Here is a 13936-nt window from a genome sequence, read left to right as displayed (position 1 = left end):
AAAATCATGCTTCAGGTGCCATTCCAACTATGCACATGCTGACTGCTGTCAACATTCTGAAGAAGGACGGTCTGCCTTTGAACCATGCAACAGTGTTTGTTGAGAACCTCCATTTGCCTCCCTTTGGTTTCTGGTCCCTCCTCCACTCAGAGCCCACTGGTATCACTCTGCTTTCTCCCCAGGACGTTCCTCATCTTGTTAGGCAGCCTTCCATGTTCTGAAAGAGTGTTTTCCAATCATTTCCCTCCCATTAAAACCTACTTATCCGGTGCTCTGACGCTTTTAAACCAACACTGATTCAGCATCTAAGCTGGATGGGTTTGAAGGGAAAGGTCCAGCGTCCATCCCTAAGGAGAAGTTCATGTGAATGAGTGATACAGAAAACTTTCCTTTGTAAATTCTTTGTAAGTAAGTGTCATACAAAGCAGAGTAAATGTGCTCTCAGAGCAGAAGAACAGAGAAGAAAGGGAGCTTGACTCCGAGAACAAACAATTTATTCTGCTAAAAACCAGTTGGATGAAATTATTTGACCTGATAAACTTACTTGATGGCTGAAAAGGCCAAGGTGAGAATGACATTTACATTTAACTGAAAACTACTTTTCAGTTTTAATCTAAGGTACTAAGCAAACTGATAATTAGGGCACTATACTGAGGGGAAATTTTGGTTTAGGGCAACTTGCCCAAAATTGCTTTAATCAAAGTATGTGGCCACACATTTTTCTTTTTTTTGGTTTAGTTTTATTTTTTGGTTTATTTGTGAGTCTGTGCTACTCCTAATTTTATTTCTTTGCCTTTTTGTTCTTATTTTTGTTTCTCCTGCTTGTGGTTATGAGCTCCGAGTAGATGTTTAACACATGTATGTGCTGCAGTCACCTGAATTTGCCAAAATTTCTTATCAATTGTTCTTCTTATCAATTGTTACCCGAGGGCAGACAGCAGAAGCACAAAGAACTACAATTCTGCAGCCTGTGGACAAAAACCACATTCAAAGAAAGATAGACAAGATGAAAAGGCAGAGGGCTATGTACCAGATGAAGGAACAAGATAAAACTCCAGAAAAACAACTACATGAAACTGAGATAGGTAATCTTCCAGAAAAAGAATTCAGAATAATGATAGTGAAGATGATCCAGGACCTCGGAAAAAGAATGGAGGCAAAGATCAAGAAGATGAAAGAAATGTTTAACAAAGATCTAGAAGAATTAAAGAACAAACAAACAGAGATGAACAATACAATAACCGAAATGAAAACTGCACTAGAAGGAATCGATAGCAGAATAACTGAGGCAGAAGAACGGATAAGTGACCTGGAAGACAGAATGGTGGAATTCACTGCTGCGGAACAGAATAAAGAAAAAAGAATGAAAAGAAATGAAGACAGCCTAAGAGACCTCTGGGACAACATCAAACACAACAACATTCACGTTATAGGGGTCCCAGAAGGAGAAGAGAGAGAGAAAGGACCAGAGAAAATATCTGAAGAGATTAGAGTCGAAAAGTTCCATAACATGGGAAAGGAAATAGCCACCCAAGTCCAGGAAGCGCAGAGTCGCATACAGGATAAACCCAAGGAGAAACACACTGAGACACATAGTAATCAAATGAGCAAAAATTAAAGACAAAGAAAAATTATTGAAAGCAGCAAGGGAAAAACGACAAATAACATACAAGGGAACTCCCATAAGGTTAACAGCTGATTTCTCAGCAGAAACTCTACAAGCCAGAAGGGAGTGGCATGATATACTTAAAGTGATGAAAGAGAAGAACGTACAACCAAGATTACTCTACCCGACAAGGATCTCATTCAGATTCGATGGAGAAATCAAAAGCTTTACAGACAAGCAAAGGCTAAGAGAATTCAGCACCACCAAACCAGCTCTACAACAAATGCTAAAGGAACTGCTCTAACTGGGAAACACAAGAGAAGAAAAGGACCTACAAAAACAAACCCAAAACAATTAAGAAAATGGTAATAGGAACAAACATATGGATAATTACCTTAAACGTGGATGGATTAAATGCTCCAACCAAAAGACACAGGCTTGCTGAATGGATGCAAAAACAAGACCTATATATATGCTGTCTACAAGAGATCCACTTCAGACCTAGGGACACATACAGACTGAAAGTGAGGGGATGGAAAAAGATACTCCATGCAAGTGGAAATAAAAAGAAAGCTGAAGTAGCATTACTCATATCAGATAAAATATACTTTAAAATAAAGAATGTTACAAGAGATAAGGAAGGACACTACATAATGATCAAGGGATCAATCCAAGAAGAAGATATAACAATTATAAATATATATGCACCCAACATAGGAGCACCTCAATACATAAGGCAACTGCTAACAGCTATAAAAGAGGAAATCGACAGTATCACAATAACAGTGGGGGACTTTAACACCTCACTTACACCAATGGACAGATCATCTAACAGAAAATTAATAAGGAAACACAAGCTTTAAAGGACACAATAGACCAGGTAGATTTAATTGATATTTGTAGGATAATCCATCCCAAAACAGCAGATTATACTTTCTTCTCAAGTACACACAGAACATTCTCCAGGATAGATCATATCTTGGGTCACAAATCAAGCCTCAGTAAATTTAAGAAAACTGAAATCATATCAAGCATCTTTTCTGACAACGCTATGAGATTAGAAATGAATTACAGGGAAAAAAAAGTAAAAAAGACAAACACATGGAGGCTAAACAATACATTACTAAATAACCAAGAGATCACAGAAGAAATCAAAGAGGAAATCAAAAAATACCTAGAGACAAATGACAATGAAAACACGATGATCCAAAACCTATGGGATGCAGCAAAAGCAGTTCTAAGAGGGAAGTTTATAGCTATACAAGCCTACCTCAAGAAACAAGAAAAATCTCAAATAAACAATCTAACGTTACACCTAAAGGAACTAGAGAAAGAAGAACAAACAAAACCCAAAGTTAGCGGAAGGAAAGAAATCATAAAGATCAGAGCAGAAATAAATGAAATAGAAACAAAGAAAACAATAGCAAAGATCAGTAAAACTAAAAGCTGGTTCTTTGAGAAGATAAACACAATTGATAAACCATTAGCCAGACTCATCAAGAAAAAGAGGGAGAGGACTCAAATCAATAAAATTAGAAATGAAAAAGGAGAAGTTACAACAGACACTGCAGAAATACAAAGCATCTTAAGAGACTACTACAAGCAACACTATGCCAATAAAAGGGACAACCTGGAAGAAATGGACAAATTCTTAGAAAGGTATAACCTTCCATGACTGAACCAGGAAGAAATAGAAAATATGATCAGACCAATCACAAGTAATGAAATTGAAACTGTGATTAAAAATCTTCCAACAAACAAAAGTCCAGGACCAGATGGCTTCACAGGTGAATTCTATCAAACACTTAAAGAATAGCTAACACCTATCCTTCTCAAACTCTTCCAAAAAACTGCAGAGGAAGGAACACTCCCAAACTCATTCTATGAGGTCACCATCACCCTGCTACTAAAACCTGACAAAGATACTACAAAAAAAGAAAATTACAGACCAATATCACTGATGAATATACATGCAAAAATCCTCCACAAAATACCAGCAAACAGAATCCAAATACACATTAAAAGGATCATACACCAGGTCAAGTGGGATTTATCCCAGGGATGCAAGGATACTTCAATATATGCAAATCAATCAATGTGAAACACCATATTAACAAATTGAAGAATAAAAACCATATGATCACCTCGATAGATGCAGAAAAGGCTTTTGACAAAATTCAACACCCATTTATGATAAAAACTCTCCAGAAAGTGGGCATAGAGGGAAACTACCTCAACATAAAAAAGGCCATATATGACAAACCCACAGCAAAAATCATGCTCAATGGTGAAAAACTGAAAGCATTTCCTCTAAGATCAGGAACAAGACAAGGATGTCCACTCTCACCACTATTATTCAACATAGTTTTGGAAGTCCTAGCCAGAGCAATCAGAGAAGAAAAAAAAATAAATAAAAGGAATCTAAATTGGAAAAGAAGAAGTAAAACTGTCACTGTTTGCAGATGACATGATACTATACATAGAGAATCCTAAAGATGCCACCAGAAAACTACTAGAGCTAATCAATGAATTTGGTAAAGTAGCAGGATACAAAATTAATGCACAGAAATCTCTTGCATTCCTATACACTAATGATGAAAAATCTGAAAGGGAAATTAAGGAAACACTCCCATTTACCACTGCAACAAAAATAATAAAATACCTAGGAATAAACGTACCTAGGGAGACAAAAGACCTGTATGCAAAAAACGATAAGACACTGATGAAAGAAATTAAAGATGATACCAACAGATGGAGAGATATACCATGTTCTTGGATTGGAAGAATCAATATTGTGAAAATGACTATACTACCCAAAGCAATCTACAGATTCAATGCAATCCCTATCAAAGTACCAATGGCATTTTTTACAGAACTAGAACAGAAAATCTTAAAATTTGTATGGAGACACAAAAGACCCTGAATAGCCAAAGCAGTGTTGAGGGAAAAAAATGGAGCTGGAGGAATCAGACTGCCTGACTTTAGGATATATTACAAAGCTACAGTAATCAAGACAATATGGTACTGGCACAAAAACAGAAATATAGATCAATGGAACAGGATAGAAAGCCCAGAGATAAACCCACGCTCTTATGGTCAACTAATCTATGACAGAGGAGGCAAGGATATACAATGGAGAAAAGATAGTCTCTTCAATAAGTGGTGCTGGGAAAACTGGACAGCTACATGTAAAAGAATGAAATTAGAACACTCCCTAACACCATACACAAAAATAAACTCAAAATGGATTTGAGACCTAATGTAAGACCGGGCACTATAAAACTCTTAGAGGAAAACATAGGAAGAACACTCTTTGACATAAATCACAGCAAGATCTTTTTTGATCCATTTCCTAGAGTAATGGAAATAAAAACAAAAATAAACAAATGGGACCTAATGAAACTTAAAAGCTTTTGCACAGCAAAGGAAACCATAAACAAGACCAAAAGACAACCCTCAGAATGGGCGAAAATATTTGCAAATGAATGAACGGACAAAGGATTAATCTCCAAAATATATAAACAGCTCATGCAGCTCAATATTAAAAAAACAAACAACCCAATCCAAAAATGGCAGAAAACCTAAAAAGACATTTCTCCAAAGAAGACATATAGATGGCCAAGAGGCACATGAAAAGCTGCTCAACATCATTATTTATTAGGGAAATGCAAATCAAAACTACAATGAGGTATCACCTCACACCAGTTAGAATGGGCATCCTCAGAAAATCTACAAACAACAAATGCTGGAGAGGGTGTGGAGAAAAGGGAACCCTCTTGCACTGTTGGTGGGAATGTAAATTGATACAGCCACTATGGAGAACAGTATGGAGGTTCTTTAAAGAACTAAAAATAGAATTACCATATGACCCAGCAATCCCACTACTGGGCATATACCCAGAGAAAACCATAATTCAAAAAGACATATGCACCCCAATGTTCATTGCAGCACTATTTACAACAGCCAGGTCATGGAAGCAACCTAAATGCCCATCGGCAGACAAATGGATAAAGAAGGTGTAGTACATATATACAATGGAATGAAATTGGGTTATTTGTAGAGAAGTGGATGCATCTAGAGACTGTCATACAGAGTGAAGTAAGTCAGAAAGAGAAAAACAAATATCGTATATTAACGCATATATGTGGAACCTAGAAAATGGTACAGATGAACTGGTTGGCAGAGCAGAAATTGAGACACAGAAATAGAGAAAAAACGTATGGACACCAAGGGGGGAAAGCGGCGGGGGTAGGGTGGTGGTGTGCTGAATTAGGAGATTGGGATTGACATGTATACACTGATGTGTATAAAATGGATGACTAATAAGAACCTGCAGTATAAAAAAAAATTAAATTAAATTAAAAAAAAATTATTATCCTGTTTTCTGTGTTCTCTGCTCTTTGCTTTTGTAAGGTTCCCCTCAGCTTGACTAAACTTTAGACAGGTTTCTTCCTGACTCTAGGTCTTTGATCTCTGTTTTCTTGGAGCACTTACTTTTCTACAAAACTTTCCTTTGTAAATTCTTTTTCTGTCCCTTTAAAGATGTAAACCTCCCAGACTTTTGCCAGTTTTACAACCCAGGAATATCTTTCTCAAGGACTGGGAGCCATTCCTTGGAAATGAAATCATTGAAGGAGATCTCCTAGTGTCTGTGGGAGGGTAGGAGCCTAACTTCTTCATTGTGACAATGAGTAAACACAGTTGACCAACTTCCCCTCTGGTATCCTCCAGTGCTTCTGCTCTAGCTCACCCCAGTGCTTAGAAACCCTCCTGTCTTTGGTTCCGGCAGAGCTGAGTTCCGTCTCTCTCCCCTCTCACAATAGTATTGAAAAAAGTCTTCCCTGCCTTCTTAACTCCTTTTTTTTTCCTGTGACATTTGCAATTTCCAAAACCAAGAAGCTCTTTGGCACTTTCCTTTCATGTTTAAAAAGAACTACTTCTAGGTAATACTTAGCTGACCAGATTTACAAGTTCTTCCTTCTTTTTCAGCTCCCTGTCTAGACATCATAGATTCCTGGAAGGAGTTACTTTCTAAGTTTCAATGTCAGTCTTCTCTGATAATAGTTTCCTTGTGTTTCTTTGGTGTCCTGCTGATAGAGCTGGGGTAACCCATATATTTTTCAAATATTTAACACATTCTCAATGAGATTACATTTCTCTTTTGTCTGACAGTCTATCAAAATCAATTTCTCCTGTTGAAATCAGCCAACTGCTTTATCTGGCAGAATCCCACTTACTGTGGACGTGTGTCCTATTTAGTGTTAATCTGAACACGATGCTCACTAATGAATTGTTAAGGTCAGATGTGTTTACTTGCTTTTGAAGAGAGGAAGAAAGGAAGAAAGATACATATCTGTGTGGCTTGCTTAACTATTTTGATCACTAATCAGGAGAACTCAAAATGATTTAATAAACTGTATGACCTCCCTGAGAAGCTTCTATGAAAAGGTTAAGTTACAATTTGGGAAATGAATGCACAATTTTCCTAAGTCTCTCTCATTTGAAAAATTTAGAGCTTTTCTGTTTCTATGGCTATAAAACTCATGTTGATCTTTCTTTGAGTTGGACAACTTTAATTCAAAAGACATTTGTGACATATGTGTTTGTCTGTGTCAGGCACTGCACCAGGTGTAGAAGGAGCTGGGATTATGTACTTAAATTCAGATAAATTTTATAGAATCATGACATAAGCACACTTTTAAAATTCTTACAGTCTGTTGGCTAATACGGTCTTTAATGTAACAATGATAAATTTAAAGATTTCCTCTAAGACTTCATTGCTTTTCTATGTTAAAAATTACTAGTTTTTTTCTTTTTCTGACAAAACACTGGCCCATGATATACATAGCTCTTGCCTTTTCAGTCTAAGAGTCTATGATACGAGAGGATACCTGTGCTGCTTTGGATTTTGTTTAGATGGCCAGGCAGTAACTAGGTTCCTTCCTCTGTTAGATTTGTATCAACAAAGGTCAGAGTTCCAGATGACTGGTCAGGCCAGAAGTGAAGCTACAGTACCAGACATGGAAATTGGAAGGTCATGGCTGAAACTGTCACAGGCACTTTAGACACGTTTCTAAAAGTGGAAAAAGCAAGGAGCATGATTGAGATTCTCCACATCAATTTTAATTTTCTTTCCTCTTTGTTAGTTCTAATGCTGTCTTGGTGCCTCCAGATTATTGGGAAATGATAAAGGAAAATCTGAATCTTATTATCTGGGGCTTTCCTTTATCTGCTCTGACCCTCATTCTTGCCAATCAGTTCCAGTCTTCAGTAGAAGCCTAATTTTTTCTCTTGCCTTCCTGGAGTAAAAGGCTTATGACTCACTTCTGCTCATCCTCATTCCTTCTGCAGGGAAGGAGAGATAAAAAGTCCATAAGAGAATCGTACTTTTTTCTTTATAACATTTAATTTGAGATGTGTGCTTTCCCCCACAATGTCAAGTTCTTCTTCCTTATGAATAGGAAAAATGGTCTAGAAGGAGATACTACCACCCAATTACTTACACAGCAACCTTGCATTTACATAAACCAACAATCTTTATTTAATGAGTTCTCCATTGGAGTCAGTAAATATAGTCTTGGTTTGGTTTTCCTTGCATAGCAGGTCACCTCCAAGCTCTTTTAAACCTTTGTTTTCCTTTTCACTTTTTAGAAACTAGTTTGTAGGACAGCTTGTCCCCCGTTGCATGAAGTTCAAATGACAGCTTATAGCTTGATCTGGTAATCACGCCTGACTCCTCTTTCCCATATGAACATATGATATCGTTTTGTGGGTAAGACATTCAATGATTCATTTCAAAATTTTTATCTGTTGCCGCAATGTGCCAGACCCTGTGGTAGTACAGGGAAATGAACACAGACTTTGAAGTTTAGTGGATTGTATTAATGCCAACACTAAATAGTGTTTATTAAGCATCCGTGTATGTATATATACATTCAGGTCCACGAACCCTTTTCTTTCATATAAGATATACAGTCCTAGTAACAAATTATGATGATTCACTGTCTAATTTAATTCTTACCCAAGAGGAGGCAAAAATGCCTAAACATACATTTTATGTAAAGACTTCAGAATTTTAGGGAAAAGTACAAATGTCATAAGGATTAAGTGGTTGTTTCCAGCCTTCCATGAGTATTCAAGGGTGTTCCTTCAAAGTTCCATACTTACTCATCTCTGCAAACAGCTGTCTTCTTTCTGCCATGGTATTTCCTCTTTTCCCACTATCTTCAATCATTCTATGAGACAAAATAGTTACAATGTGTATTAGCCTCATGTTAATAAGGCAAACAGCCATTTCTACGTAAACACACTTGCTGTGGTCATGCCACAGACGTAGACACCAACTACTTAAAACTGTGTCTGTAAAAAGAATAGCTTTACTTTGACTAACTTAAATGGTTGTACATATTTTCCATATATAATGTTGTAGTTGTGGAAGGGGTGTAAAATTTTTATTTTCTAATGTACAAATAACTACAATAGCAGATCACCTTGTGCTATAATGGAATACAACCCTCTACCATCTGTTAGGTGATGCATTTCACATAGAGTTCCTCTTTCAATTTTGGGAATACCTACGAATAATATAGAGCAGATATTACAGATCCCATTCAAGAAATGATGAGATCGAGAGTCTCATGGACATAGTAAAGGAAATGGCGTAGATGTGTGGACTCCAAGACCAGTCTGCTTTCCACTACATTCTGTTACAGCTTGTCCTGTGTGCACCCAAAATCTCAATTTAGAAGCAGGTCATTTCCTAAATGTTCATTTCTAATTTAAGTGTTTGGAACCTGCAACTGTTTTTCTATACATAATAATTTCAGGCAAAGTGGTTAGGTTCACCTCTCTCTACTTAACCATACTATCGTCTGCAACAGAACTACTTAAAAAATACTATGAAAACACCAACAGTTAAAATGGAGAATTTTTTAAAAAATTAAAAAATTAAAATTTGACTTAAGGAAAAAGAAAATAATGAGAAAGTTAATGGAAATGTTGTTTAGCCCGATAGAGGGTTTGGGGCTAAGTATATGTGTTTTATAGGTTGATGGAGTTGATTTTTTGTTATAGCAAATTAAGCTTTTAAAAACTAAGGTTTTCTCTCTCACACACACATATATACATACACTTATATACATATATATATGTTTGGATTCAGGCATGGTAAACAGAAGGCACAGCTGATCTTTTTGGCTTTCAATGGACCCTGTTCATTTTCAAATATGAATTTTGCTCATGTTACTGTTATTATTTTTGTCTGGATTGCCCTCAGCCTATGAATGGATAAGTTGCAGTTATCCTTCAGGTCTCAGTTTAGCTGTATCTTCCTCTGAAATTTTCCTGCACTCTCTATGATGGTTTGGTTACTCTCCTCTGAATCTCCATAGTCTGTTATGCCTCTTTCTCAATGCTGAGCATTCACTTAACAAATGTTTATTGAGTGCCTTCTATACTCCAGGAACCAAACTAAGCTCTGGGTATACAACAGTGATGAAGTCACAGTTCCTGCCCTCAAGGTGCTTACACTCTAGTAGTGAGATACAGAAGCATAAAAGCAATGAAAACACAATGAGGCAACTATAGTTGTAGAAGTGTAAAGAAAGATATGTGAATGCGAGAGAGGTTGACTACCTGGGGGTAAATTTAAGGGAACTACAATCCTCCCTTGGTATCCACAGGGGATTGGTTCCAGCCTCTCCCCTGCTTCCCCAATACCAAAATCCTCACATGCTCAAGTCCCTTATATAAAACAGTGTTGTACGGTTGGTCCTCTGGCTCTGCCTTTGATGGGGAGTTGGTTGAGTCCTCAGTGTGGACCCCACAGATATGGAGGGCCCGCTGTGCTTGCAGAAGACTGCTCAAAAGATGGTGACTCACTGGGGACTAAAAGAAGAAAATTGGTGGAGAAACAAAATGTGATGTCAGACAAACTGGTCAAACAGCCTCTCCAGTTGCTTCTATGAGTTAAGGATTATTTGCCTATTGCTAGGAAAGGAAAGAAGGGCATGGAACAGCCTTAGTTTACAGAGTTAAGAGTGTGTATCCGTTCACAATGGGTGATAATATAACCAAGGTCAGGCTTCAATAATAACTGGAAAAGCACAGAGTTGTTAATGAAGCTTCCTCAAGTTGGTAACGATGCAGTGCTGAACACAGTCCAATACTTTCTTTTTATGAGATTTTAAATGTGCAGGTATGGTTGATATATAGAGATCAGGAGAAAAACACGCGCTTCCTGAATCACGTAACCCATCTCCTTTCCTCCAGAGGAAGTGGGCAGATAATAATCTGATATTCACAGACTAGTCTGGGGAGAGCTTCCAATTTTTATTTCAAGAGCTCAGAAGTAGAGCTGAAGCAGTATAGACATAGGGGATAGAACCAGGATATGTTCCTGCATCTGTCTATATGTTGGATTGAGATGAGAAGAACCATTAAAAATAAATCACAAAGGATGGCAGGCTGGAAAGCTCTGTTTGAAAATGTCAGGGAGCAGGGGAGGGGGAAGGGTAAACTGGGACGAAGTGAGAGAGTGGTATGGACATATATACACTACCAAATGTAAAATAGATAGCTAGTGGGAAGCAGCCGCATAGCACAGGGAGATCAGCTCGGTGCTTTGTGACCACCTAGAGGCGTGGGATGGGGAGGGTGGGAGGGAGGGAGAGGCAAGAGGGAAGAGAAATGGGAACATATGTATATGTATAACTGACTCACTTTGTTATAAAGCAAAAACTAACACACCATTGTAAAGCAATTATACTCCAATAAAGATGTTAAAAAAAAAAAAAAGAAAATGTCAGGGAGGTAAAGACTGGCTTGTGAACTTGCAGAGTTACTGCCCTTACTACTCACTTGGTACTGTCTGTGACATTTCTTCTTTTAGTTAACTTTTTGTGTGTCTCTGTAAGGTTTTTAGGGGCAGTAACTGAAAATTTTAAATTCTTCACAGTGTCTAGCCAAATCCAGTCAACAGATACTATGTCCAGTTACTATTTATTGAACAAAAGAATAAAACAGAAAAAAAAGAGGAAAGAGAGAGAAAAGAAAAATAAGTTTTCTTTCTCCAAAATGGACTTTCAATTATATTTTCAAAAACTGACTCATAGAAGAGTGAAATTCCAATTGTATTAGTTTCAGAGATTAATTATTTGAAATAAGAGAAACCAATTTATATTTTTAAAATAATCTTGAACCATGCATTTTACAGTAAAATCTTGTCTTATGAAACAGAGGTTGAAATACATGCAAACTACACTGATGTCACCTTTTGGTCTATTCATCAATTTTGGTTAATTAACTCATAAAAGAATAATCATTAGTTACACAATAGGTATTAATTCTCACTTCTAAGTAAAATGTGTACCTTATGAGGAAAAGAAAGAAAAACTCAGTGGTGTAAAATAATGGAAAGCCTGGAAAATAATTATGAATATAAAAGCAAAAATAGCACACCTCTCATTTTCCCCCCAGAGTTTTCTGGGAAGCGGCGCAGTTGGATAAAATGGAGAATATTCATTTATTCCCCATTGATTGCAGTCATAATAGTAAAAATCGAGGCATGCCAGTTTCCAGCTTACACTGATTCCACAGAGGGACTCGTGGACACAGTGAGCTCATGAATCAAATAGGCAAAAAGCACCACTGTGGGCTCCTTAGTTTCCAATTTAACTCTGATCAGTGGGTCTTGGGATACACAATGCCTGACTATATTCTCATCGTTTTAGAAAGAAAGAAGAGCAAAAATTTCAGTAGAGGAAGGAGGAAGAGCTTTTCAGAGCTTTTTGCTTCTGAAATTGTCAAGAAGCTTGACTTTTCATGAATTTCAGTATAAGGACAGCTGCCCAGAGTCATATGGAGGAGATGAAGGGGAAAATAACCCATCTATGACAATACTAATATCACAAGGTGCATGGCTCACCAACAGGCCTGATTTGGTCAGTGTCTGTTGCTCCTTCATGTAGATGAGATGCTTACCTTAGAGTTTTACCAGAAGATTGCAGAAATGTCAAAAGTATAACAAGAACTAACAATGATAAATAAGGGATGAGCCCCGTCAGATGTTTCTTTTACTAGCACTCAGTCCCACAGGATACACAGGGTGTGTATTGTTTTCACTTATGAGAATCCATCCTTTCATTCACTTAAGAAATATTTATAATGTAGCTATAATTGGTCAGACCACTGTTAGCTTCTTGAGATCCAAAGATGAGTAAGACCTGATCCTTGCCCTGAAGAAGCTCACAGTCCAGAAGGGGAAACAAATTTTTCTAACAAATAAATATAATTTGGTGTAATAAGTACTATAATGAAAGTATATACTGCTAGATATAGTAGTTTATGTATGGGAAGATTCGAAAGAGACATCAAAGAAAGGGTGACTCTGGAGCAGAGTTTTAAAGGATGAATAGGAATGTTCCAGATAGAAAAGGGTGGAGAGAGGGCAATTATAGTTAGAAAGAATCACTAAAAAAAAAAGCATGGAGCTTGAGAAAGGGTATATGGTGCATTTGGCAACTGGGAATAGTTCAGTATTGCTGAGTGCAAGTGAGAGGCGAACAGGCATCTGATCTAGAAAGCCTTATTTGTCAAGCCTAGACAGTATAGGACTTTCCTACGGGAGGCTGGGTACCATCCAAGGTTTTAGCAGGGAATTGATGTACACAGATTTAGGTTTTGGCAAGATTGCTCCAGCATGTCGAGTGGAGAAAAGATTTGGGTAGGCAGGAGGGTAGGGGAGAGAAACCCATGAGTAATGGAAGAGTCCAGTTAGCTGGACACTTCCATGATTCAGAAGTGAAACTAATATGTCTTATGCTAAAGGACTGACTTGAGAGAGATTTAGGACACATCTGATAGGACTTGGTGATTGGCAGGTCATGTGGAGAACAGCAGAGGAGAGGACCTCAGCTTTCGCTTGCCCGCAGCACTTCACATATATTAGAAAACATTCTGCTGAACTCATGGCACAGTGAGTTTGTAGGAGGTGAGGTCACCAAGTCACCCTGCTTCCAGCACAGTCATTAAAAGAGGCTAAAAGCTGGATAGGGAGGGCTCCACCTCTTAGCCCCTATATAGGGGGGGAGGGATGAAATAACAGAGTAAAACAGTGTGGGAACCAGCAAGAAATAAAGAATAAAATCCAAATGTGAGGCACAGAGTGTTGGAAGAAAAGTGCATTTTATTTTGGCATAGTGAGAAGTTCACACTGAAATATCACATCCTTCACGACACGTCTTTAATCCAACATCATTAGTAATAAACAGACATTTCTATTACACATGACATATAAGACATTTTAAAGGTAGAAGCTTAAACTAATGGTGC

At 37.5% G+C, this 13936-nt stretch overlaps 1 protein-coding gene across 12 annotated transcripts in view; it reads right to left on the bottom strand.

The window, feature by feature from the left end:
- DTNA (dystrobrevin alpha) overlaps positions 1-13936 on the bottom strand; it is a 280781-nt gene that overhangs the window by 120406 nt on the left and 146439 nt on the right. For all 12 annotated transcript variants that reach the window (XM_036874580.1, XM_036874578.1, XM_036874582.1 and 9 more), the window contains exon 3: positions 8774-8841. In XM_036874580.1, the coding sequence (XP_036730475.1) occupies positions 8774-8840 (67 nt within the window). In that variant the 5' untranslated portion in view covers position 8841. The remainder of the gene's footprint in view (positions 1-8773; positions 8842-13936) is intronic.

Source organism: Balaenoptera musculus, chromosome 14 (assembly GCF_009873245.2).
Source record: "Balaenoptera musculus isolate JJ_BM4_2016_0621 chromosome 14, mBalMus1.pri.v3, whole genome shotgun sequence".
NCBI lineage: Eukaryota > Metazoa > Chordata > Mammalia > Artiodactyla > Balaenopteridae > Balaenoptera > Balaenoptera musculus.
Note: the sequence above shows the minus strand (reverse complement) of the source record. Positions and strands in the feature narration are given on the sequence as shown.